The sequence below is a fragment of the Dermacentor andersoni genome, chromosome 11, assembly GCF_023375885.2.
Source record: "Dermacentor andersoni chromosome 11, qqDerAnde1_hic_scaffold, whole genome shotgun sequence".
Classification (NCBI taxonomy): domain Eukaryota; kingdom Metazoa; phylum Arthropoda; class Arachnida; order Ixodida; family Ixodidae; genus Dermacentor; species Dermacentor andersoni.
The window spans coordinates 121,980,917-122,007,384 of NC_092824.1; the positions used below are offsets into that span (position 1 = coordinate 121,980,917).

Consider the following 26,468-nt stretch of genomic DNA (forward strand, 5'->3'; position numbering starts at 1 on the left):
AATAAGCAGAGTGGCCAGAGTTTAGTTCCTACACGGGTGGCCGTGATCAGTCATGAGCAGACAATAGCCGGCTTCTTCCAGAAGTACACAATTATTATCGAAATTCGAAAGCAGATTTTCGCTTACTTCAGCCTGTTTACTAAACTTTGTCAATAAATATACACAGTAATAGTAGAAATAAATGCACTGATCCAAACACCCTTCTTGATTTATGTCAGCTATTGGCCAATAGCAGCTGCGTATGGGAATCTGCTATATTACGAAATAAAGCATTCAGAAAAGAGTGAGGATCAGGCTTTTGTTGCAAAGAGAGCATTTGAGAAAAAGGTGACATTGCGCTCCATTTGTGAGCCCCACATGCCGTGCAGGACTGCAAAGCTTGGCTGGGATGTTCACAGCAGCGTTGCTATCTGTGGACAATGTTTTTTTCACCATGCCTGGGGGGTGGTTTCGATTCCTTTGAGGGATTAAGAATAGACTGGAGGGGGTTATGACTACTTTTTTTGTTGTTAAAATTTTATATAAAGTGGGCAAATGTCTCTGTAGAGACATTTCTATCTTAAATGTAAGATGCAGCACAGATTTACAGAAGAAAAATTGCAGTTCGCTAAAGATAGAGGATAACAATTTTGCGACTAGTAGTGTTTTCAAGTTTGAAGACTTATCACTCCGAAATTAAAACATTGTATGCTGCCAAACATTTTTCAAACATTTTTTTCTTGTAATTTTAGCCTTTTAGAATTGCTGACTTAGGGAAACTCACTTACGGCACCTGCAGTATTTGCATAAAATTTTCTTAACTTCGCTCTTTGGGCAAATGCCTCTCGCTGACCTTGAAATCAGTGACTTTGTGGGCTAAGCCGACAATGCTAAAAAATTCTCTGACAAATTTTCAAATGGTTTCTTGCAAATTAACAAAATAAATGTGCAGCTACATTACATATTTATTTTGTAATAAATTCCCCAAAATGCCAAAATTGCAAAGATAGGCAAAAATTGGTCAATTTTAAGGGCATTTTAAAACAAACAATATTTGCTGATTTTCATTGAAACTTTACTGAATGCCGTCACATGACTGATAAATTAAGCTGAAAAATTTTGCCTGTATTTAGAACCTTGTGTGGTCATTCCTGTGATCTGTCTAGTTCTAACAGTGAAATTGAAATTACATTCATATTGTATTTCGAGCTTGTCGTTTTTGTGGTAGTAAAGAAAAGTTACTCAGATTTTGTCTTTTTTGCTTTTTCTGAGCCATGAAATGAGTTGAGCTTGTGTTTTCAGGGTTCCTGCATCTGTATTTTATACTATGGTATGGTGAGGTAGCGAGAACGCGAAAGCGCACTTTGCCAGCTGTTTAAGGCTGGTCTGGGGAAACTACTTCTGGCACTACTCTCTAATTACGCCTTCTATCTTAAATACTCCCCGTCTATATGACCGATGCACCAGCCTAGTGGGAAAGCACTATCACGTCAATGCAGCAGAGGAGTAAGCTGGGTGTGTTTAGATAAAGACATTTGCAAAAGAGCTCCCAAATACTTTTTATTTTAACTAAGATCTTTGTATTAAGCAGCGAAACCCTTCCACACAATGGAACCGAAACTACTTTTCTCACACACACCTCCGTTTGACACAGAAAAAGTCTTAATTGAAACAAAGTGAAAAAATCTTGTTATCGAGTTGCACATTGTTTGAACTTGAGAAGAACATTGTATAGGGAATACAGTTTTCTATACATTAGACGTTCTACTCTACATCTATACAACCTTTGTCATTGAATTAAGGTGAATTGAGTTTGTTTATATGTAACAATTTCACTTAACCTGTAAACTCATACATATCATTTGCCCGTATGAGATCAGATGCAGTTTTTGCAGAACTGCAATGTCTCTTTATGGTGCAAAGCTGCAGATTTGTAAGCTTAACACTTCATCTTTTTTTTTTATCTTGTTGGTTTTTGACAACTTTTGCAAAAGCTATGAGGCCCTAAAAAAAAAACTCTGCTTCCTGCAGTGAAGGAGGATTCAGCTTTATCTCTCAAATTCAAGAAATCTTATTTGAACTGGCCCGACAGTAGTCTAACACAAGCGTTTCTGCTTTTTGCATGTATTTGTACAAGGAGCACCCTCTTAAGGAGAAGCATATTATATTCCTGCACTTTCTTGGTAGCTGTGTTTGGCCAGCTGTCTCACCTTTGTAGCTGCTGCATGCAGGGTAGTCTCCATGCTGGACCACGTGATGTCAATGCTGTGTCCCGAGTGTAATAGGTGCGTAGCAGACGTCGCGAAAGATGTCATTTATCTCCATAAAATGGGGATCACAGAACTAGTTGCAGTAAAACATGGCTCTAAGGTGCCCACTATCTGCAATGCAATCATAAGAATGGAATAAATGTCACGCCGAGCAAGTGAGGCAGTGCTAAGCAGTGAAAATGGGTGGAGTATGTTGGCAACTAGTGGCATGAATTTTGCAACTGCACAACATTGTGTTGGCACAAAAATGTGATTGGCTCAGGCGTTGGAACAGCACGAGGTTGAGTTGCTGTGAAGTTCAGTGTCAACAATGCTTCTCCCATGGTGTGGGGGGTCAAATGGAAGTAGGACATGTTCTGCCAATGAGTTTGCATTATCAGTCTCCATCTGTCATTTTTTTATTCACAAATAAAGGGACTGTGGGGTCGCAGGTGAATGACAAGTGTGTCCCCTTTGTGTAGTGGCCACATTTCGGATCAGGTTTTAGAATTCTATGGGTTTCAGAAGTAAAGTAGAAATAAGGAGTATACGTTTGGCTCATATCAATCCCAAAAATCATAGCAACAGCAAAAGGCAGAACATGATAAAGACTAGTTTCTATGAGCACAATTTTGTTTATGGTACTAGTTTATATCTGCACAAGTAAAAATACAATGCAGCATGAATTCAGAAGTAACATGCCATAACTATACAGGGATAGCTAGCACAGGGGCATTGTTTTACAAGAAAATAATGAAAAATTTAAGAAAGAGCATTGTAAAGCAATATCCTGGTTCGAGCCAGTAGGTGAATGCATGCAACAGAATGGGTACCATTAGCACCCATCTTGCTGCATGTGTTGTTTGTAGTTGTCGATTTTGCGCCGTTATAATTATGAAGCATTGTAAACATAAATAAGCAGAAAATGTCCATTATAAGTATGAGTTTCATGGGATGAAGGATTGCTGTATGCACAAAAATTAAAAGCGCACAAAATACAGAAACCAAACTAATCAAATGCACTGTCATTTTGAATTAAAAGCTTTCTTTAGAAGTACTGTTCTAAATAGTCTTAAAACAAGTGTCCCTTGCTTCCTCAGGAATGGCTCTGGCCGATGGGCTTCTACCTCAGGGCCAGGCTATACTTTGCACAAAAGGTGCCTGACAGCAAGAAGGCACTGGCGGCTGCTGTTGACGAGGTCAAGGCGATCCTTTCCAACAACTACCAGATTATCCAGTCGTCACCCTGGCGGGGGCTGCCCGAACTCACTAACCGCGATGGGGACATCTGCCCCGACTCCTGCCCGATTCAGGCCTGGAGCCATGCCTGCCTTCTGGAAGTGGTTTATGACCTACAGAAGCTCCAGGCATCATAGTTCCAGGCATCATAGAAGCTCCAGGCATGATAGAAGGGTTGCTATTGCAGCTTCTACCGAGGAGTGTAGTAAATTTATTATTAATGGAAGCATGGCACTAGATCACCTGGCGTGCAACTTGTTTGGCTTTTATTCCCAATATGGAATATGTGTGTGTGGCGTTCATGCTTTTAGGGTATTAGAAATTTTTTCTTTGCAGATCCATTGCTGGCAGAAATAATTAGGAAGTGTGGAAAAGGAATTGCTGAAATACTGATTATTAATGAGCTGCCCAATTAACTTATTTATTTTCTGCTTTATGTAAGCCTTAGGTACCAGCAACACATTGTCCATGCTGACAAGCTGACAGCCAAATTTCAACATTCTGGACCTTGCTTTAGTATTCAGGATGACATCAACATTGTTTTCTTTGTCCTTATTTACTTTTTATTTGTATTACTTAGCCACTCATTTTTACTGAGTACCATGTGCTACATCCTTTTTTGATTCAGAAAAGTAAGCTGCTAATTGAATGTTTGCACATTGCATGGATATTTGCAAAGCCTCTGTGACAGGCAGGGGTGAAGCTAGAACTTTGACTACAATAGATATTGGTCATTTACTCGCTATTTTATGTGTAAATGTCAGTGATGAATTCGTTTGGCCAGCGAAATGCAATTCTAGATGTGCCTCACGGTGGAAGAATACAGTATATGGATGTCTCAGTGTAGCCTGGGAACGAGCCATTTTCATGGTCTTGATCTTGATCGCTTCACTGGTTAGCAGTCACCAGTGGCAAGTGCACAAGCATAGACTCGAGAGCCCGAGCTATACTTGTGAAATTGGAGAAGAAAGAAAGGAAGAGAGGGAAAGAAAAAAAAAGAAAATGCTGCTAAAATGCATGTTCAAATAGCATAACTGAAATTTTTTTTTCTTGTTTTGCAAGTATTGAACTTTTGCTGCTTAACTGAGGACCAATAAATTACTATTGTAGGTGTGCTTCTAGCTGAATCAGTACGCATGTATGCTTACATATGTACGATGAGGCAGAAAGTGTATGATCACTGTTAACTATCAACGCATTGGTTTTCCTTGTATTTACACATCGGTAAGGTTGAAACCAACTTCGTGAACTGGTTGGTGTCACAAAATATCTAAATAACAACAAAACTAATTTGTGCCGCATAATGTTGGCAATTTTGTGAAAGCGTTTGAGACAAAGCTTACCACAACCAGGCTGGAAAGTTCCATGGTCAGTCAAGCAAGCCATGCACTCTAGAAACAAGAAGTTTATGTGGATTTTTGTTTGATGACCTACGGTACAGAAAAGGTTCGACCACTTGCACCACGTCTAAAAACAATTTTTTTTTAGTTTACGCATTTCAAGTAGATAATACCTTCCTAACATGACCATGGTTAGTTGAACAAGCTCACATATGTGGTAGGGGTGGGGGGTCGTACCTTTGACAAACCAGGAACAGTGTCCAAGTAGTCTTTCATCGCTGATTTATCTTGGAAACATTAATGTCAAGCCAGAAAGCTTGGTGGTTGCTCCTAATCTGTAGGTCACAACTGCTGTTGGCACTGCATCTGGTACTTTTTGTTTTTGCGTAGGAACATTACCACTTGGCAGAGTTGCTAGTCATGATACACATGCTGGGACACCTTAGGAAACTGACTTTTGTGCTTGTGTGTTGTCAATTAATTTGGCCCTGCACTACCATCTGCTGGCCTCCTGGCTAGTTCTGATGGCAGCACAACTGCCTCAGAAATGTTCAGTCTTCAGACCAATGTGAATTTTTGTTCAAATGCAAAGCCTTCTTTTTCAAAAACCCTTATGGGCTTCTTTTGTAGCTTGATGCTCCTTTCTGGTAGGTGACAGTCTCTGCCTTTCATACCGAGGCATATTTCTTGCATAACTCTTCAATACAAGGCAAGGTTGAAATTGTTTTGTACATGATGCATCGTTTCAATTACACAGTCCTTGAGCATAATGTTATGCCATTGATGACTGAAGTTTGCCCCCTGTTTAGCTCAAACTTCTTGCCCTGTTTAGAGCACACACAAGTGCAATACAAAAGTTCACCGTGGATAATATGCAGAACAGTGCTGAAGTTCTCGGCCAAACACAGGAGCTGCATGCACTGGGATTCTCAATCTTTCCAGTCTTGGGGAACCCCACCAGCCTTCCAAGAGTGCTGTGGAAACCCTCCCTCTTTTCCACCCATGTTCCACACACCTTCGCTATAAGTGTTGCAGTGAATTAAATGGATAGCTATACAGAGTATATTATGCAGAAATTAGAACAAAAAAAGTGCATAAATTACTAGATTATCTAAACAGGGTAGTCGGTGTGTGGCTTCATGCCACTTAACAGAGTCAACAGAGTCACAGAGTCAGTTTGAAGTTGCATCTTGTGCATTTGAGCCTGTATTATGCCATACCTGCAGTTGGAAACTGCATCGAGGGAACTTCTTGTATGATTGAGGATATTGTGTTTTAAAAGTGAAAATAATTGTACATGTTGGCTATCACGTTGTGGGACGAACATATTGTACCCCTTAACTGCCACGACAAATAAAAAAAAAGTGCAAAAGAAACTGCCAAAAGTCATTGCATATTACTTAAGTTCTTGTCAAAATTACAAGAAGCTGAACACATGCACATGTGCAGAAATTGCCAAGTAATTATTATGAGTTAACTTATCATTGGGACTATAGGACGATCGTTGTGATGGCGAGTTATCTCTTCATCGGCAGTTAAAGGGTAAAATAATGTTTCACTGGAAATTTGGGCATCCTTTGTGCAAACACAGTAGCCACTTGAGTGAGACAATAATCAAAGTAGCGCCGCCACTGTGCAAATGTGTAGCATCTGCAGTTTACAGTTTGGCACATTATTTTTGATCATGAAGGCCATCGCTCTGGACTGAGGAACAGATGGTAATACATAGACAAGTGATGTTTTCTTTCACGCTGCTCTATGCACCTTAATACAGCGCGCGCCGAATTTAAGGCTACCATTGGCTCTAGGCACCACATGCCATAAATGGCATCCTGACGCTGACAAAGTGTCAGATGCAGAAAAGTTTATTTTTGCTTTTCTGTGCACAAATTATTTTCGAAATACCACTTGTAGTGCTAAGCCTAAAAGCTTGCTTTGCCTGGCATGCAGCTACATGGGTGTGCCTTGCGTGCGTCAAAGGGCTTCCTTATTTCACATAAGGTAGAAAATGATGCAGTGCAGTAGAAAACTAGCTTCTATCAAAACTGAGCTGTGCATACAGTTTGATTTTGTAGGAAACTCTCTGGCGTTGCCTCTACAGCAACACGTTTCTGGAACAGATCACATGTGAGTGCGCCCCACGTGTCTGCTACAATGCACCACCTATACTGCCAATATCATCGTCCATCAGCAGCAAGAGTCTCTTGACCAGGCAGATGCCTCTGAACTCGGAAGTGACCCTCAGTTTGCAAAACTTTCAAGTCGGTTCCGGCTCACACGTAATGAACTGCCCTCACGAGCACGAATTAAAAACACTCAGCGTGGACATGATGGGTCTGCAGATTTCACTGTGATGAGTCTTGCGTGTTGCTGCCGTGTTGGTCTCATGAAAATTACCAAAGTGCAGATGCGGTGTGTGGTCTCTTCATTAAATCCAAAATGCAGTGCAAGCTTTGTTAAGTAAAAAAAAAAAAAAAAAAATTGGGAATATGAATTTGGGAAACAGTTTCAATATTTGAAAACAGTTTTTCTCTATTCTGAGCAAAACCTAGTTTCAGAGCCCCTGCACTAGCAGACTACATGAAAGGGCAAGCCTAACATTTCATCATTGTAAGGCAGTGGACAAAAACAAAAACAGTTTTGTCGCGTGTTTGCTTCGTAGCCAGGTTGACGGAGGTATTTCGACATTAGAGTAGTAAGGCCAAATCACAGGTATGCTTCCCGGCACAGCTACGCATGTGCAGATGGTGCCAGACAGATTGTAAGTGGCCAAGTGCGACACGAGCACAGATATCTGTTCCAGACAGACATCAGCATTCTGGCCATCTCATGTTTCCACACACCTGGCTTCGCAGCTACAGTGTGGTACAACCGACACTCAGTGAGGCAGGTTTATGTCATGTGAGAATGTGCTTTTTCTTTGCCTTTTGTGCTGTTCTAATGAGTAAAAATATAACAGTTGCTTTCATCAATATTTTATCATTTCGAAGCACTGTCAATAAATGACAAGGTATGAAATGATTTCTGTCGACACGGTTGTGAGTGAGCCGAGTGGGTACGCGCTGGCGTGCGTCTCATATATGCAAACTGCCATTTCTCATGAGGCGTGTTTAACACAAGGTGCGCAAGGTATGTGCGTATAGAAGCATATGTGTGGTCTGGGCTTTATTCCACCGTGACCTGCCCCTGCTGAAAGCTTCCATGGAATGCATTTTTTTTCTGGCTCATGGCGACAGGTACTGCAATTCATTTGAGTTCGTTCTGACTGTATTTGACTGTTAGAGTCCAGCTACGCCTGTTCAAATTTCACAAATGATGAAGTTGTGGCCATCTCCTGGAGCTTGCAAAATAAATTACATGATTGTAGGTATGATCATTATACCGTCACCCTAACAGATGCCTGACTTTGCTTCATGTTGGAGACATGCCAACTAGACTGCTCATTCAGTTCTTAACACTAATTGAAAGCAAGGGCTGTTTTCTTCAAAGAGTCATTTCGAGAATGCTTTCAATTTTGTATGGTGCAGCATGCAGCATCAAAAGTTCCTGCTAATGTCTTCTGTCAAACATATATAGTGTGCTTGACATATGCAAACACACGTGGCTGTGCTTTTAGCATTAGATGGTGGCTTTTTGTGATGCTTACTGGTAGTTGTCAAACAACTCATATTCGTACTGGGACAGCTGTCCTCGCAAGTAGGAATGTGGCAGCCCAGTGGTTATGGTGTTGCACAACTGAGCTCGAGGTTGCGGCTTTGATCGCGGCTGCATTTTGAGGGGGGCAAAATGCGAAAGTGCTTGTGTACTGTACTAAGCCCTGGGGGTCAAAATTAATCCAGTGGTTTCCACCTATTAATCGGATTGTCATTTTGGCATGTAAAACCCCAGAATCAGTTTTTTTTTGCCTTCCTTTCTTTCCTTTCTTTTCTTTCTTTCTTTTTTGCAAGTGGGATGAATGTGGGTGCATATACTACATAGTTTGTAGAAAGTTGGCTGTTTCACTATCTCTGAAGAAACTTTTTTAAGTGTGCTTTGTTCAGTTGTAGGTGCTCTTGGCAGCTACTGGCAAAAAAAAAATCTACCATCGGTCCTATACCAGCTAGTAGCTGTAAACATGACGCATAACAATAAAATTATTAAAAATGATGTGTACTGTTAGTCTCGAAAGTTTATGAAAAAAGCTGAAATTTCCGTGCAGTTTGTGCCTGTAGCCAATTAAACAGTTCAACACTGTGTAGTTCTCCCACAAATACTATGTGTGCTGGAAATACAAATTAGACTGCATTTGCAGACTGTGAATATAGCTTCCTTACCCCGTGAGTATTTCATGCGGTGTCTCAGTGGCTACGGTGTTCTGCTCTTGAACATGAAATTGCAGGTTTGACTCCTCGTCACAGTGGTCGCATGTTAATGCGCAACTCTTGTTAATGAGTTGTGCATGTTAATGAGGTGTGTTTCACACTGTGCAGGTTTAGGACATTAAACAGCACAATTTGATTTTTAATGCTGAGAGTAACTTATCTCCTCACTTCCAAATTGTGCATTCTGGTCCCTGCAAAGATGTCACTGTAGAAGACTCTGCTGTTGGTCAGTTCGACCAAACATGATTAAGTGGGCAACTTTAATATAAGAAACAAGCAAGGGCTAGGAAGAGGACTGAAATACGGTTACCTGTGTATGTTTATTTTCTTACTTCACCTTTACATGTGGCCCTCTATGGGTTGGGCCAACTGCTGTTTAGCTTAGTGCTTTTAAGTCCTTGCTGGTGCTAATGAGGTTACAGCTTAGTCATTAGAGCATCAGGGTCAGGTCTAAGGGACCCAGGGTTTTATTTCAGATGTGCAGGCAAAATTTGCTCTGCTTGGTTACTTGGTGACCACTGATGAGCAATGTTTTGGCAAGGCTCTACAAGATTAGTAATACTCTGCAGGATTGCCTAAAATACAGAGCCAACAAAAATGAAATGTGAGAGCAGAGTGATTGGCTGTAAGTAGAAGAAAAGAATAGACATTTGCTACTGCAAATAGTTTTTGTCATCTACTGCTGTTACAGCCTCTCTATGCCCCAGCAGAGAAGAATCTCTGTGAAAATGGCTCTTCTGAAATATGTCCTTTTTTATGCCAACCTTGTGGAGAGCACTGAGGTTTGCAGCATGGTGCCATGCTTACATGCCATGCCATCGCTGCAGTTCTGCTTCTGATTTTTATATCAGATGCATGCATACTTACAGGGCATTTCTATCAAAGTTGCATGAAATGGCTGTTATAAAGCAGTTAACTTGCCATTTAGTGTTGTTGTAGGGTAATTATCCTGAAGTTTCGAGTAAAAGAGAAGAGACAGCAGCATGAAAAATTATTTGCACTGTGGCATATAATGCCATTTCACCTAAAACTATTTACAACATTTACATAATGCCATAAAAGCCATAAGTGTTCATTCGGCCTAGTGCTTGTTTTTTGTGATATCTACTTTCAGGCCAGTAGATGAGTTGCACTTGCTTACATTTGCCTGCATTCGCAGTTCCTTACATTCAACTAATTTTTTGGCCATCTGTTATGATTCTTATTACCTGTTTTGAATTGTTGCATTAGCTTTGGACTACAGGTTAACAGGTTGCTACATTTTTTTCAGCACTGTGCAGTAATGAGTAAAAAGTAAGATTCTACAGCTGGTTTTGCCTGTTATGGAACATATGGCTAGCCATTATGATAATCATGTCCTAATCTGGCAGTATGCTAACCAGTTGTGATGGTAACCATTATTGTACTGAATTACATTGGTCTCTGAGTTTTTCAGTGTTGTGCGCTCTTTAAGCCAGCAGAAGTTCAGGTGGAAGTGATCCTTAGTTCTTGTATCGGATTCAATCCAAACTGACAAGAGGGCTGTATAATAATGGCTAAAAGAAAAGGTACCTACTAGAACTAGTATGATTTAACATGCTTGACTGTTGTTCAGCATAGATTCTGTATACTATATTATATACTAACTCTCCAAAAACTTATCATCTGCAGGCTTGATGCCTGATGCCTGTGTAAGTGTGCTTCATTAGCCATAATAATTTCACAGATGCTTTCTGTTCAAGCAGTCTGGCATGTCTTTAGGAATAGGAAATGCTTATCAATAGTGTGCACACTTTTTGCCAGCTGAGATTTTCTTGACTTTCCCTGTGCCATATTTTATTCCTTGCTTCCTTGTATTTACTCTCAAAAGCCATGTAAGGCATGATTGTGAAGTGTTCGAAGTGTTCCTTAGAAAATATACTGACTTGTATTTATTTGTTTAGTCATCTGTTACTTTCTCGTTTCATGCATCTGTGTTCTTGGTGTGTGGAACTGGACCATGCTAGACAGTGCGTTGCAGTTGGTGCTCATATCTTACAGATTGCATACAGGGAAAAGACTGGGAATGCAGGAGATGGAAATTCAAGACGATGAGCAAAACGTGAACAAGGTGAATGCAGAAGCCAACGTTTCGACAAATGGACTTGTCTTCTTCAAGCCGTCTTCACAAGTGGACTTGCCTTGAAGAATACAAGTCCACTTGTCGAAACGTTGGCTCCTGCATTCACCTTGTTCACGTTTTGCTCATCAGATTGCATACAGGTGTTGTGTGTTGGTGGATATTTGTAGTGATGCTGCTGGTGTCATTATTTGAGTATGCCTTTCTCTACTTGCACAATTACAAGTTTGCTGCCTAATGTTCTTCCCATTTGTGTAGACCACACTTAATTTTTTATTGGTACCTTTCTCAAAGAGGACTAAAATAGCAGCTGTTGTAGAAGACCACTGTTCACAATTCTAGTGAAGTATACATGCGGAACCATGTCATTCCTTTTTGAGATTCCTTGTATTTGTTTCTTACGCCAGATGTGTTTTACTTGTTAGCAAGTAGCTTAACTGAAATATTACAAAGATGACCCGAGGTTTCTGCTTCGTAAATTTGTGAAAGTGCTTGCAAATTTAACTACCAGCTATCAAATGCACCTGCCAGATGCCTGCCAGCTATCAAATACCCACCAAATGTATTGGTGGGTATTTTGATTAGTTTCGCTGCTGTTTAGAATTTAGTGTGAAACCTGCTGTCACCTGTACAGCTATGAATACACTGCTTCATACACCAGTGATGTTACACAGTTGTTAACTTGAATAGCTTGTTTGTACCTTACAAAACAATGAAACAAGGAGATGCTGAGCTTGACCTGTCACTGGGCTTGGGAATTCGTAAAGCTCTGAAATGATGCAATATTGGTGTCTGTGTGTCACTTGTGCACAGCTCTGTGCTGATATCCAAGATTTTCAGTCGCAAGCATTCATAGCGGAGTTTGCAGTTTCATAAGGTTTGGAAGAAAATTGGGAAAGTAATAATGGGAATGTGAGCTGGTTGGCCAGCTCTTGTTGAATAAATAGAAGGTGTGCAAGGAAACCACCAGGTGCAAAAGAAAGTGGACGTAGCCCTTCCACTGCTCCCGTCTCCTGTCATATCCAGTCTGTCGTCACTTACAAGCCACACTTAAGAAAATGAAAACGAGAGCTGTTGTGACAGCACTGTGGTTATATATGTTTACAATGAAAATGTAAAAATATCTGTGGGTGCTTGAAAAAGGAGTTTCACATTTTTATGTTAGTTATTCTCACATGTTTCGTGCTTTGGAAGCAACATGGAAGCAAGCAACCATTTACAGCGCTAACCACGGAGGCAATTGATTCCACGATCGAAGCTAGAGTTCAAAAGCACCTCCAGGCTTTCAAGGACTTCTTCACAAAGAACATCCTCATCCTGATTGAAAATATCACAAAGCCTATCGTCGAGAAGTTTGCAACCCTTAACACCCAAGTCGCCACGCTCGCAAATCAAGTCGCCACTCTCACAAGCCATGTTACCAGCCTAACAGCCCAGGTCAACAATTTCATAGCACATGCAAAGAACAATTATGTCACAAAGTCCTACCTCGACAGCCTTTTCAACACGACTGAGCAGGGTAGAACGAAGGCTTGCACAAAGTGTCGCAATGCCTCCCGCTCAATCTCACCCAACCATGAAGCTGCCTGTGAAGTTGAAGAGTCTCATGATGGTGACACCTAAAACCACAACAAAGAGCCCGCAAAAAACTCTGCGCATCTGGCAATGCAATTGTCGATCCCTCCATCCTCAGTATGCAAATCTATAGGAACTCTTCAAACTAAACCACTCTGATGTATTTGCCCTACAGGAAACCAATACCCACAATGTTCGACTTCAAGGATACACTGCTCATACACAAACCCAACGCACAGCCATCCTTACCAAGAAAACTCTCACAACGCATGAACACGAAATAGAAGACATCCCCATCGAGCACACTCTAGTGGAGATCATACCAGACAGAAAAACGCAGGAAAGCCTCTTTATTGCCAACATATACAGCCCTCCTCGTGATCAACTTCCGAAATTCGACCACTTTGTCCGTGAACTCGGGAAACGCACGAAAGGCCATCAAGTTGTCATAATGGGAGATTTTAATGCCCCACATACAGCATGGGCTTATCCAAACACCACCAAGAAGGGAGCCTGAGTGCACGACACTGCTCAACAACACAGGCTGACCCTGTGGAAAGACCCACTGCAGGCCACGAGAGTCGGGAACAGTGTCCCCAGGGACACAAACCCAGACCTTATGTTCACAGCGAACGTTCACTGGGTGGTGTGGAGTCGACTTTCGGAGACGCTCGAAAGCGACTACCACATTATCCAACTTGATGTCACGCACAACCGGAAACCAACCAAGACTGGAGTTGCTCAACTAACAGACTGGAAGTCCTTCAGAGACAACCTCAGCAGCAACACAACAATCGACGACATCGACCATTGGCTCAAGGGCCTTCTCATCACCGCAGAAAACCACACCAAGAGCATCCAGCTAAGTAAGCACCAACACCGTCGCAGTCGACCTGCATCTCCTTCATCTCTGGGAGGCCAAAAGAAGCCTCGTAAAGAGGTGGAAGAGACAAAAGCTCAATAGAAAACTTAAGAAACGAATCGCCCTTCTCACCATACAGGCCCAAGATTACGCGGAGCAACTCAGCAGGCAAAATTGGCACACCTTTTGTGACAGCATACAAGGGACACTCAGCACCAAGAAAACCTGGCATCTCCTATGCGCTTTCTTAGCTACCGATCGCACCAAAATGCAACAGAGGCAAGATCTGCGCAGACTGATCCACAATCACGCTGGATCGGAGCATGATCTCCTTCGTGAGCTTCAGCAAAAACTTAGCAGCGACAAGCCCACTTCAGCGAGCGGAAAGACGTAGGACGGTGCACCAAACCCAGATCTCGATCGACCATTCACCCATGCAGAGCTCCACGCAGCCTTAGCCAAATTCACTAGAAACACCAGTCCCGGCAAGGACAGAATAACTAATAAGCTCCTACGCAACCTCCCGCAATCTGCCACAACAGCACTGCTACAGTACTACAACGACTGCTGGGAAAAGGGGGACCTACCAGCAGCCTGGAAGCATTCAGAGGTCTCCATGATTTCCAAACCCAACAAACCCCTTCGCATCGAAAACCTCCGTCCCATTTCCTTCACATCTTGCGTGGGTAAACTCCTTGAGCACATGTTGTACGACCAGTTAACACTATACCTCGAGGACAACGGACACTTGCCACACACCATGTTCGGATTCCGACAGCATCTGTCCATGCAGGACGTACTCCTGCTCCTCAAAGAAGACTTGTTTGACTACCTCTATCACAGATGCAAATCATCAATCCTGACAATCGATGTAAAGGGCGCATTTGACAACGTGAGCCACGAAGCCATTCTCCGCAACCTCGAAAATACAGGCTGCGGAGCTCGGATCTATAACTACATCAGCATCTTTTTGACACACCGAACAGCAACAGTAGGCGTCTGCAACCGCCGCAGCGATAAATTTCGGCTACCTAACAAGGCAACCCCACAAGGATCAGTTATTTCACCACTCCTTTTCAATATCGCAATGATCAAGCTACCGAAACAACTGAACGCCATCCCAAACTTATGCCATGCCCTTTACGCCGATGACGTCACGCTCTGGACCAAAGCACCTACTACTGGACAACAAGAACGCAATCTACAAGAAGCCGTCGATACTATCGAAAGATACCTCCGAGACTGTGGTCTCCAATGCACACCCGAAAGGTCGGAGCTTCTCGTCCTGAGAGCACGGACATGAGGAAGACCACCTAATTATATCGAACCCGATCCTAGCGTCTCGCTCAATGGAACCAAGATGCCTACACTCGACTCTCTTCGCGTACTTGGACTTCACATCCACAAGGACGGATAAGGGGCAGCCACTCTCCTGCATCTCCAACGCACACTGTCACAAGTTACGCACCTAGTCAAGAGGATCACAAACCAAAGAAGCGGACTCAAGGAGCACGACACACTAAGCATCTTTCAAGCTCTCCTAACTAGCCGTATCACCTACGGAACTCCCTACTTGACACTCAAGCCGGCAGAAATCAAGAAACTCAATGTTGTCATTCGGAAGGCAATCAAAGTAGCCTTAACCCTCCCACCCATGGCATCAATGGAGAAACTCAAGCTCGGCGCCCACAATACGTGGGAATAGCTTGTCGAGGCTAATAAGATCAGCCAACTAGAGCGGCTCAAGCTCACACCCACCAGACGTACAGTTCTGCGCTACCTCAACTACAGTGAAAGCTTCATTGCAGACACGGACCAGAAAGTAAAAATTCCACCTGCAGTCCGGGACTGTATCAGCGTTGCAAGTATACCGCGCAATATGCATCCAACTTACCATAAGGAGCGTCGGCAAAGCAGAATCCGCGCACTCAGCAAGAAATATGGGAGAGACCCTGATACGAGGTACACCGATGCTGCCCGGTATATTAAATGAAACGCCTTTGCCCTAAGTGTCACGGATCACCAAGGCAAAAGACTTGCAGCTGTCACCGTCCGAGCAAGAGCCCCCGAGACTGCAGAGTAAACGGCAATTGTTCTGGCAATAACTTGCCCTGAAGTAGCAGTAATCCTAACAGACTCCCAAGCAGCAGCTCGCAACTATCAAAAAGGACGCATATCAGAAACCGCACTCAGTATACTTAGAAATCACATCGCACGCGCCCCGCTCCCTAACACCCATATTAACTGGGCTCCAGGCCATCAGGGCATGACAGGAAATGAGGCGGCACACTCCGCTGCCCGCGAGCATACCAGCCGGACTTTCCTGCCATCCCACACTAGGCCGGCCACCAACAGTGATGACATCGCCCTAAAGTACTCAGAACTCCTGCAACACCAACGACTCAGCAGAAGAATGTACACCTCACCACACAAGAATCGGAGCAAAGAGGAAGCAGTCATCCTGCTCTGCCTACAGGCCAACACCTACATAAACGGAATAATCATGCACAGACTATCCTATGCAGTACTCGTACACATGCCCCCATTGCGACGTTCCAGACACCCTGCAACACATGGTCCAGGATTGCCCACTGCGTCACACATCCGCAGACCGTACCTCACAAGCTCCACAAGACGACTCCAAAGAAGGCCGTCCCATGGAAGCACAAGAAGAGCGCCCCAACTCACCGCAGATCCATACGACAACTGAAACGTGGGAGGCCAAGCTTTCCTCTGATGACCTGGACGACCAACGCATTCTCGTCGCCCGGGCCAAGGAGGCAGCCCAAATCAGAGGGTTCTTGGAATAAGGAATTCTCCCACCTAGGGTGAACCGGGTTCTGACTCGGATTACTGTTTCAGAAAATAAAAGTTTAGTTCTCTTTCTCTCCGTGCTTTTATCACACATCTCTGGCTCATTGCATGGCCTTTTCTTTCTCTCGTGAAAAACTGCCACCATCAGATGGGGGATTGTAAAATTATTTGCTGTGTTGGCTTTATTGTCCAATTACACACTTTGTGTAGGGAAACTGTCGACCATGGCTGCAACTTTAGTCAACCATGTCATTTGTGAAGTTGCAGTACTAAGATGTGGCCTACACCAAGAAAAACTGGTGCGCCTGTAAGCATCCTTTAAAAAAGAAAAATTGTTTCCAGGAAGCAGCCTGCACTGCTCCTGTAATAATGACTTATTGGAAGTATTCCTGAATTTATACAGTGAGTACTACTTTAGGCTTTTGCTTTTTCCTGGTTTATGTGGGCTGTTTCGTGCACACACGAGCTCAGTGTACTTAAAGGGGCCATGACACGAAATTTTTAAGCCTAAATTATGCATTGCATGTTAAACTGTACACGTCCCACAGCAAGCTGGCAAAATTTGAGTGCATTCAGTGCAGTAGAACGTTTGTATTTGAATTTTTTGATGTCACAGTTGAACCGTATAGCAGTCTGGCGACACTGAGTGGTGATGAAATGAATGGGCACCACCGGAAACCGTAGAGTTTCCTACAATATACTAGAGGGAACTCTGGCACTGCAGTTGTTGACCCACAATGGGAATAATGGGAAGTACATGGATTTGTCTGATCTTCGTGCCTGTGGATTCAGACTTGCGGTTTTATTTATTATGCTTTATATGCCTTCATTGTCGTAAATTTCAGAGCAATCTATACTCTTCAAAGTGCAGAAGACACTGCGAACGCTTACAATCGCTACATATTACAACAGTTCAGCTTGTTGATGCGGCCAAATCAGAACTCGCCAAGTGTCTCAAGGCACTGGCATGCCTGCGATAAATTCGTAAGGGCGTTTCACATCGCTCGTCGATGCATGCATCCGTGGCGTAATGGTTTCAACATTGGGCTTCTCTGCTAGAGATCCTGTGCTCGAATCCTGGCGTTGGACGATTTTAATAATGTTTACTGAATTATTTGTTATGCAGTACTCTGTTGAAAATGATGTATTTACAAAGTCACGAAGCTGCTTAAAGCCAGAAGGACGAAGTTTAGGCAAATCCATGTACTTCCCATCATTCCCATGCTGGTGCAACCGTTCCCATTGCAGCTCTCGTAGACACTTGCGCCAGAGCTCCCTCTAGTAATTATTGTATGAAACTCTATGCCAGAAATGGTTCCCTTGGGTAGCAGAAGCTGGTCTCAAAGGCTTTTATGTACTAGAAGCACCGGAGACGATTGCAGGAGTTGAAAATACATCATGGATGCCATCCGCCGTTTCATTTTTGCATGTGCGTTGGCACATCTCTGTGGTTTGGTACTGCTTTTTATCAAGCAAGTGAAGAATTGCGGGCACAATTCAGCGCCGCTCCTATGCTCTTGGGTGCTAGGGCATGCAGAGAAAGGCACCAGATGTGGTCTCCAACTGTTTCAAAGGAGACAACACACAGGCGATCCCTCAGTTCCTGACGTCACACAGCCTTGCCAAAATGGTGGTTTCTGTCGGTTGGAGGAGTTGAGAGGCAGCAATTTCTCATTAAAATTTTTGGTTAAAATCTGCATTGAGAGCCCAGTTTGTGTATAAAAATACTGGGCCCTCTACTCTCAGTTACAAATATAAACTGAGAACTGTTGGACGGCTGTGTCATGGCCCCTTTAAGTTATTAGATGTGGTTATTCACCGCCGACGTGCTTCATTTACCGATCTAAAGAAAGAAAAAAAGAACACTTTCCTTTTATTTTGGTTAGGCATGTGTTTGCTTCTTGCATAAAAGCATTTTCTGCCCTATGTTGTCTTCTGGAATCATTGCAGGGTAAAAGAAAATGGTGTCTTCCATTATTTTGCTGAACAAATTCTGCCTCCTTCAACATACTTGTCTTTTGAGGTGTGTTTTACTTTCATGTAGCACGTATTGGGACATTGTGTTGCTCAGCATGTACCATTTCTATCTTTACCTGTCATATTAACTATATTAAAATAACGACCACATTACAAATGTGACCTTTGCGTAACTATCTTTAACTGTCATATTAACTATATTAAAATAACGACCACATTACAAATGTGACCTTTGCGTAATGCAAAGGTTGTGGGTTCGGTACCCACCAGCGACAAGTTATGTTTTCATCCGCTTTCATTTACCCTTCATTATTTTCTGCGTTTCAATTTCAGTCATAGCTAATTACTGCTATGCTTTCCTTGGCTTCATTGCCTGCTGGCTTTATATAGTCGTCATTAATAAAAATCGAGCTCCTCTGTTTGCCTTCTCCTTGTTCGTTCTATTTTTAAAGTGGTTTCTGGGAACCTACTTGCATGGCCCCTTTGGAGTTTCAGTAATGACACTCTTTCATGCATTGCATTTTGTTTCTTTCATAATAGCTGAAAGAGGGGTGGTAAATATGACAGCCCTTGTTAAAATGCTGACCATAGGATCTAGTGTTAACATGGCCTTGCAGTGTTTCCTTCTCTCTGACGTTTGTAGCGTGTGTGTGTATGCACGAAGAGCCACGCAGCAATGCTGACTAGTGAACTTTTGAATAACTACTTGTACAATCTTTTACTAACATTGTTATGAGAGGAAGAACTAATTTATCTCCATTTCCTGCTGAAAGCAATGCGCATGCTTCAATTAAAAAGCTTTAAATTAATCTACCACCTTTAATTTAAAGCAGAGTTTCGACCATGGCTATATTCTTGTCAAAGCATGAAAGGTGTTGGCTGTGGCAAAATGAGATGTTTGTTTTTCTTTTTGGGTCACTAATGGTTATTGAACAAGTTTTAAATATGTGCTGTGATGTTTACAGTATAATTAACTGAGTAAATTATGTATTTTCCAGTCATCAGAACATTCTCAACTTGAGTTCGATGCCTGTGGTGGCCATTCATTTGTTTTGCTTTGATGAATGAAGTGCAGTACAAAATTGCATGTTTCAAGTCTACTGCTGCCATGTTTGTAATTGAAGGTCTACTGAAAGATTCAGATTTTCTCTTCATGTGGGCTTTGCGGACTTCTATGACGCAAGTAATACTCTTGCGAGTCATCATATAATATACCTTATATTTTACTTCTCTCTAAAAGCTCACATTAATTAAAATCTTGGAATACTAGCATTTCTAAGTCTAATTATAGAAACTACAGTCATCAGTACTTTGTGCAGTTTAAACCACTCAGGACAGCCCTGAACAGGTAATTACTTGATGCCAGTTGTATATACCATGCCTTCACATTGGTTGTACTTTCACAGAAAAAAATAGAAGCTACACAAATGCTAATGTTCCTGTTATGGCAGACATACATAATTAACTAAAATTCATGAATAAATTTTAGAGGGCTTGTGATAATGGCAAGATTGAAGCCAGCAGTGCACAAAGCATCTCATTCACTAAAGATATGCTCTACATAAACAGAAAGAAAACTCCTTCAAAATATGCGCAGTGCTGATGAGTCTTAACTGGAACAACAGCGTGCTTTGCTGCAGATGTTGAGAATGTACACCCATGAGCAAAAGTATACGGACCAGGGATTGCACAATAAAGCCCATTTTTTCCTCGGCCTGTGACTGCATCTTGAAATTGAGGACTGCAGTCCAAACTTGGCATTGTGAACTTTCCAGTGTACTCATCGATTTCAGTTTATGCATGCTAATTGCAAAGAAATATACTTTTTTCGGAGACCCTGTGGTCCGTATACTTTTGCTCACGGGTGCACTTCTTGAAACTGGTGCTAGTCCCATGACTTGTACTAACTGGGCTTGTCTAAAGCACCAATCAGCTTCAATCCTGCAATTGCAAAGACAAGCTTTAAAGTAAAATTTTACATGTTAGTTAGGAAATGTTCATTAATTGCATGCTTCCTTAACGCAATTGCTTGTGCACATCTGACGAGCAGCATAATGCATCTATAAAAACAGCATTTGCGTATCTCACATACTTTATTGCAGTTGAAGTTTATGAGTAAAACTCTTGCTTGGGCTAGTTGGTTCATGCTTGAAGTAGTAAAGGCAAGGCGCAGAAGACTAGGACTCAAGAAGAACACAAACGACAGGAGGCGCCGGTCCTGTCGTTTGTGTTCTTCTTGAGTCCTGGTCTTCTGCGCCTTGCCTTTACTACTTCATGAAGCTTGTGAAAGTATAACTTTGAAGGCATAGTGAATTTTTGTGTTCTGCAGAAAGACTTTTACAGGCCCAAGGATAAAGGAATACATTCCAAAGAGGTCGGAATGCAAAAATGCTGGTGTACCATAGATTGGGTGCACATTAAAGAACCCCAGATGGTTGAAAGTATTCCCGAGTCCACCACTTTGGGGTGCATCATAATCAGGTTGTGTTTCAGCATGTAATACCCCAGAATTTAGTTAAAGAAGTGCTGAAATGAATTTTCGACTTCTCATTTTTGTTTTGAATGATTGTCCTGGACCTTGAATCTCTAGAAAAAATACTGGCAGCCTTTGGAGCACCCTGAATAATTGACTATAATAGCTTATCTACTAACCAGTTTTGGTTTCCCAGGAATGTGTTGATGTCATGATTAGAGTTGAGGCTTCTGGAACGTGTCCCAGTTTTGAAAAATGTCCCGATGTTAGTGTCAGCCACATGGCACTAACACCATTTGGCAGCAGATACATGTACATGTATCTGCTGCCAAATTACTTGCTCCTGATGTTCAGCAGCTTTCGTTGGGTGTCCAGGAAAATTAGGTTTTCCCAGTTGTCCAAGTTTTCTATAATGTTTCCAGTGATTTAATAGACATGCTTGTACTCACTTTGCCATTTAACTGTATATTGCCACATGTAGGTAGTGGGTCGAGGGCAAGAGTGGGTAGAGCCCAAAAGAACAAAGAAGACCGCCCGCCTTCTTTGCTCGCGAGCCAACCCTGACAGACGCGCTTTCCAAAAACCAGCTGCTCTGCGGCTTATTAAAACCCCTAGAGTACTTCTGAAGGCTCGCGACAATATTTTAGCCTTGTCAGGGAGCACTAGTGGTTTCCTGTGGCTATGTGCCCACAGTGTCCAAATCACTTTTTCTGTACACTGTATTTTATTCCTTTGGAATTTCAACTGCGAAATTACTTTTATTTCATGCATGTCAGGTGTCATGAGGTGCCTGCCATAATGTTTCTTGATGTGGGTATGTGCCCACTTTCAGAACAGCTTTTAAACTGAAGGTATCACAACGACAGTTTCATTTTCATTCCAAGCACATGCTTACAAAACGTCGGAGGTTTGCCGTAAATTCATCCAGCTATTGCATCTTGGCGTGGAATGCATACTTCGCATCTTTGTGTACTGTAGTGTATGCTGCATGGAGTTCTATAATTACGTCAGGGTGTGAAGTCATTCAACAGCTGCTGATGGGGCTGGCTATCAAGTCCTGCAATGTTGCATACACCGAGCCCATGTGAGAAACAAAAGTGTGTTTGCATTCCTTACATGCTTCTTAGCATGATGTGCGCCTGACATGTGCAGGCACACTTATGCGATTTCGAGAACCACAGATAAGTATGGGCTTATTACGAGTTCAACTGCTCGGCTAGAAACATCAGGGTGAACGGAAAAGGGTCCTGCTAAAGAAAAACTCGTGAGGAAACCTGACAGTGAGTGGTTGCATTTGCCAAGAGCAGCAAATGGCAATTAAAACGTGGATGTAGAATAAACACTCAGATTTTTTTACCTTCTGTCTTTGTAGGAAAGAGACAGGTTGAGCGAGCAGTCACTCGAGATGTTCTTTACAGTGTATTTCAGTGGTCGACAATAAAGCAGCACGTAAAAGTAGCATGTATTTTGATGGCCAGAGTAGGATAAACATTTTGATGCCAATAAAGACAAAACATATTTTGGTGATTACAAAGACGGCGCCGAATAAAACAACACACGAAGAAAGGAAACACGAGACAAGCACATAGGCGCACTAACAACCGAGTGTTTTATTTCTTGACGTTATTCTGTATCTTGGCTTCCTTGTGCGAGATGCAGATGACTGCCCTGTTTATTCTTGTTGTTTTGATCCTTGACAGCAGCTATATATTACTATGTCAAGAAATAAAACACTCAGTTGTTAGTGCGCCTACGTGCTTGTCTCGTGTCTCCTTTCTTCGTGTGTTGTTTTATTCGGCGCCGTCTTTGTAATCATGCTTAACCAACTAGCCCACCAGCACATGCTCAGTGACTTCATATTTTGGTGCTCCATGCACTGTCCTGGAACCTGTTGCAATTTCTTCTGTGCTGTATGTCCTAATTTTAGTAATGTTCCTGTCCAGGTTTTCCCAACTCCTGCTTGCTCGGTTGTTGGCTATGTTGCTACTCATCGCTCAGCCAGATAGATGCAACAGCATAACTGACCACTAAGTGAGCTGATGCAAGTGTCGCAATGTCCTGCTGTTGCTTGACCACCATCTGCATCATGACAAGACATATTACACCTCATGGGAAGCGAAGTTGGCCTGCAGAAAAGCTACTAGAGTGAATTATTTAGAGCATTCTGAGGCTTGCCAGTTTATTTTCTACGGTGTTGAAGACTGCAACCTTCATTTAACATAAAAAAGGAAGAAATGTCGCATCAGTACTCCTTAAACTAGCGGTGTGTCTTGAGGCTGACAGGCACTTGGTGCACATGCCACGACAGTGCTGCAAGCTGATTAGAGTAGTAAAACCTCGTTAATTCAGATTTCACGGAACCGAGAGAAAAATGTCACAATTAACCGAATGTCGAAATATTGAGGGTATCAAAAAACAATAAACAAATGCTACATCAGCGCGCTCTTATTTACTGAATGAATCAGCAAATTGTGTTTCTATTTTGCACACAAGCAGTGTGGGAGGAGGAGGAAAGAACTTTATTGGGTCCTGAGGAACCCCTTCCCACCCACTCTTGCTTTAGTGGTCGGCAGGGGCCGCGGGCCGCACCCACGTTGGGACGGGAAGCCCGTGAGCCTCCGTCCTTTCGTGAGCCCTCTGGACGGCCCGGAGCTGGGTCTAGTGGTCGTCGCTTCGTAGGGCGTCCATCCAGTCGCATTGCGACGATTCGCCGCAATCCGGACATTGCGGCTCTACTTCCGGTGAATAAAGGCTCATTCTGCCTCTCGAGAGGAACGACCTTGTTTGCAGCATTCTGAATATAGATGACTGTGGTCTAGTAAGTTTAGCGTGGGGGAGCTGATAATGCGTTATTTCGTTGAAGGTGAGCAGCGGGTCTCGGTGCTCCCATCCCTCCCCGCCACTTCGCTCGCCACGATCGCCGCAGTGCGTGAGTCCTCGCGCGCGTCCGTGTGCCAGCTTGTTGGTGTTGGGAAAGTCGGGGTGCACGTCGGCCCCCATGTGGGCTGGAAACCATTTGAGGATGTGATGACCCGCGGCTCCCTCACTGCCGAGGACGGCCGCCGCTTTCCGCGATATCGAGCCCGAGGCGAATGCTCTGGCCGCCGATCGCGAATCTGTGTAGACGTAAGGACGTTCGGGGTCCCTCATTGCCATGGCTATTCTTTGCCAGTCTTCTTCTTTGCTGAACACGGTGCCGCCTAACGCAGAGCATTGCCAAAGCATGTGCGATAGCGAGCAGTACGATTCGCCGCAATCCGGACATTGCGGCTCTACGTCCGGTGAATAAAGGCTCATTCTGCCTCTCGAGGGAAACGACCTTGTTTGCAGCATTCTGAATATAGATGACTGTGGTCTAGTAAGTTTAGCGTGGGACAGCTGATAATGCGTTGTTATTTCGTTGAAGGTGAGCAGCGGGTCTCGGTGCTCCCCTCCCTCCCCGCCACTTCGCTCGCCACGATCGCCGCAGTGCGTGAGTCCTCGCGCGCGTCCGTGTGCCAGCTCGTTGGTGTTGGGAAAGTCGGGGTGCACGTCGGCCCCCATGTGGGCTGGAAACCATTTGAGGATGTGATGACCCGCGGCTCCCTCACTGCCGAGGACGGCCGCCGCTTTCCGCGATATCGAGCCCGAGGCGAATGCTCTGGCCGCCGATCGCGAATCTGTGTATACGTAAGGACGTTCGGGGTCCCTCATTGCCATGGCTATTGCCACCTGTTCGGCCACCTCGGACGTTACCCCCTTGACCGATGCTGCGTTAATGATCGTACCATCCCAGCGTATCGAGACGGCCGCGTACCGGTCGCTGCGCCCGTACTGGGCCGCGTCTACAAATGCCGCCAGTCCCGGACAGCTGGCGGTCGATTTCAGCAGAGCTCGGGCCCTCGCCTTTCGGCGCCCCTCGTTGAATTGCGGGTGGACGTTCCTCGGAAGCGGTTCTACCTTGAAAGTGCCCCTGACCGCCGCGCTGAGCGCGACGCAGCGTGCGTTGCACTCTGCCTCGGCATTTATTCCTGCTTCTTCTAGGATGCGTCTGCCGGCCCTGGTGGTCGATAGCCGCACGACCTGTGCCTTGGTCTGTGCTTCGATGATTTCTGCTAGCGAATTGTGTACCCCTAGCCGATTGAGCCGCTCCGTGCTTGTACTGATCGGAAGACCTAGCACCCTCTTGATGCTCTTGCGCATCAGTACGTGTGTCTATCTTGGCCGCGCCTCTCTTGGTCCATTTTAGCGCCGAGGCTACGTAATTTACGTGACTCATGAGGAAGGCGTGGTAAAGTGTGATGAGATTGCTCTCGCTGAGCCCTCCCCTGCGGTTGGTCACCCTGAGGATCAGCCGGAGCATGTTCTCCGTTTTGGACGCGAGTCTCATGCCCGTTTGCGTGTTACCGCCTTTAGCCTCAATTAGCAGCCCCAGGATTCTTATAGTGTCCACTCTGGGGATCGGCTGGCCGTCACTCGTGTGTAATTTGATTGGTATTTGATTGATCGGCGTCAAATAGTGTGGAAGCAGTAATTCTCATCATCTCGTGACTGATTAGCACTCACAGCGGCAAAGGCCTCACAACTTTCTTTACTGCTGCTAGGAAAGTTGTGGTGAGAAAGAATATGTGGTGAGGGAAGGCTATGCTGCATTGAAAGTGTGCTGATGTGTGGCTTAGTTGAAATGGAGAGATGCCAGTGTATTGATCTGTGCCATAGCACTCGTGCGGCAACATATTGGAAATCTTTAAATAGATTTTCGGTGCACTCTCCTTGCAATTGTGTTTAGCACTCCATAGAAGCTATGCACTTTGAAGATCAATTGTTCACCAGGGAAGCAGCATTCAAATTGTGTCTCTAGTCTGAAATGAAGTAGCATGCACAAGCCAAGTTCCACACCTAATTTACGTTGCAATGGACAACATCCGAAGGGCATTGGAGCCTGTGCAAGTAACGCTGCTTGCCGCACAAATGTAGGACATACCTGAAGCCTTAAGAGCTAAAAATTTTTCTCTGCCAAGATTACTCTGCTTGCTGATGGAAGATGCTGAGGAAAAGTAGCACAACCGAGGATCCTTTGGGCAAAATTACCAGCTTTATTAGGAAAACTCACTGCTGCAGAGTCTGCAAAATACTGCACATGTCAGCCATACAAAAGACACCATGCCCACACCGCATGGTGTCTTGTTGGTGCTGGTGTAATGATGCTGGAGTCGATGCCACTAGTATGCTTAGTTGCTAGGAGTAGAGTATAGAGCCTAGCCACACAGTGGATGTTGCCCAGTACTCACATTTTTGGAGGTCGATTTCATTTGTGTGGGTGAATGACACTCGCACAAATGATCAGCCAAGTGATAGCGGCAATGCTGGCAATGTTTGTGGCAGCGCTGGTATACTGAAGATAATGCAACAAGTCACGGACATCAAGCCACACATTTGAAATACCCGGGGCCTCTCCTGTCAGCTTTCACTTCTTTACTATGTGCAGCCATGTCAGTTTCTCTGCTCAAAGAAGCAATGAC

At 43.8% G+C, this 26,468-nt stretch overlaps 1 protein-coding gene across 2 annotated transcripts in view; it reads left to right on the forward strand.

The window, feature by feature from the left end:
- The window catches only part of LOC126539315 (glycogen debranching enzyme), a 175,454-nt gene extending 158,865 nt beyond the window's left edge, over window positions 1-16,589 (forward strand). For both annotated transcript variants that reach the window (XM_055075513.2, XM_050186095.3), the window contains one exon: window positions 3,329-16,589. In XM_055075513.2, the coding sequence (XP_054931488.1) occupies window positions 3,329-3,604 (276 nt within the window). In that variant the 3' untranslated portion in view covers window positions 3,605-16,589. The remainder of the gene's footprint in view (window positions 1-3,328) is intronic.
- Window positions 16,590-26,468: the final 9,879 nt, after the last annotated feature.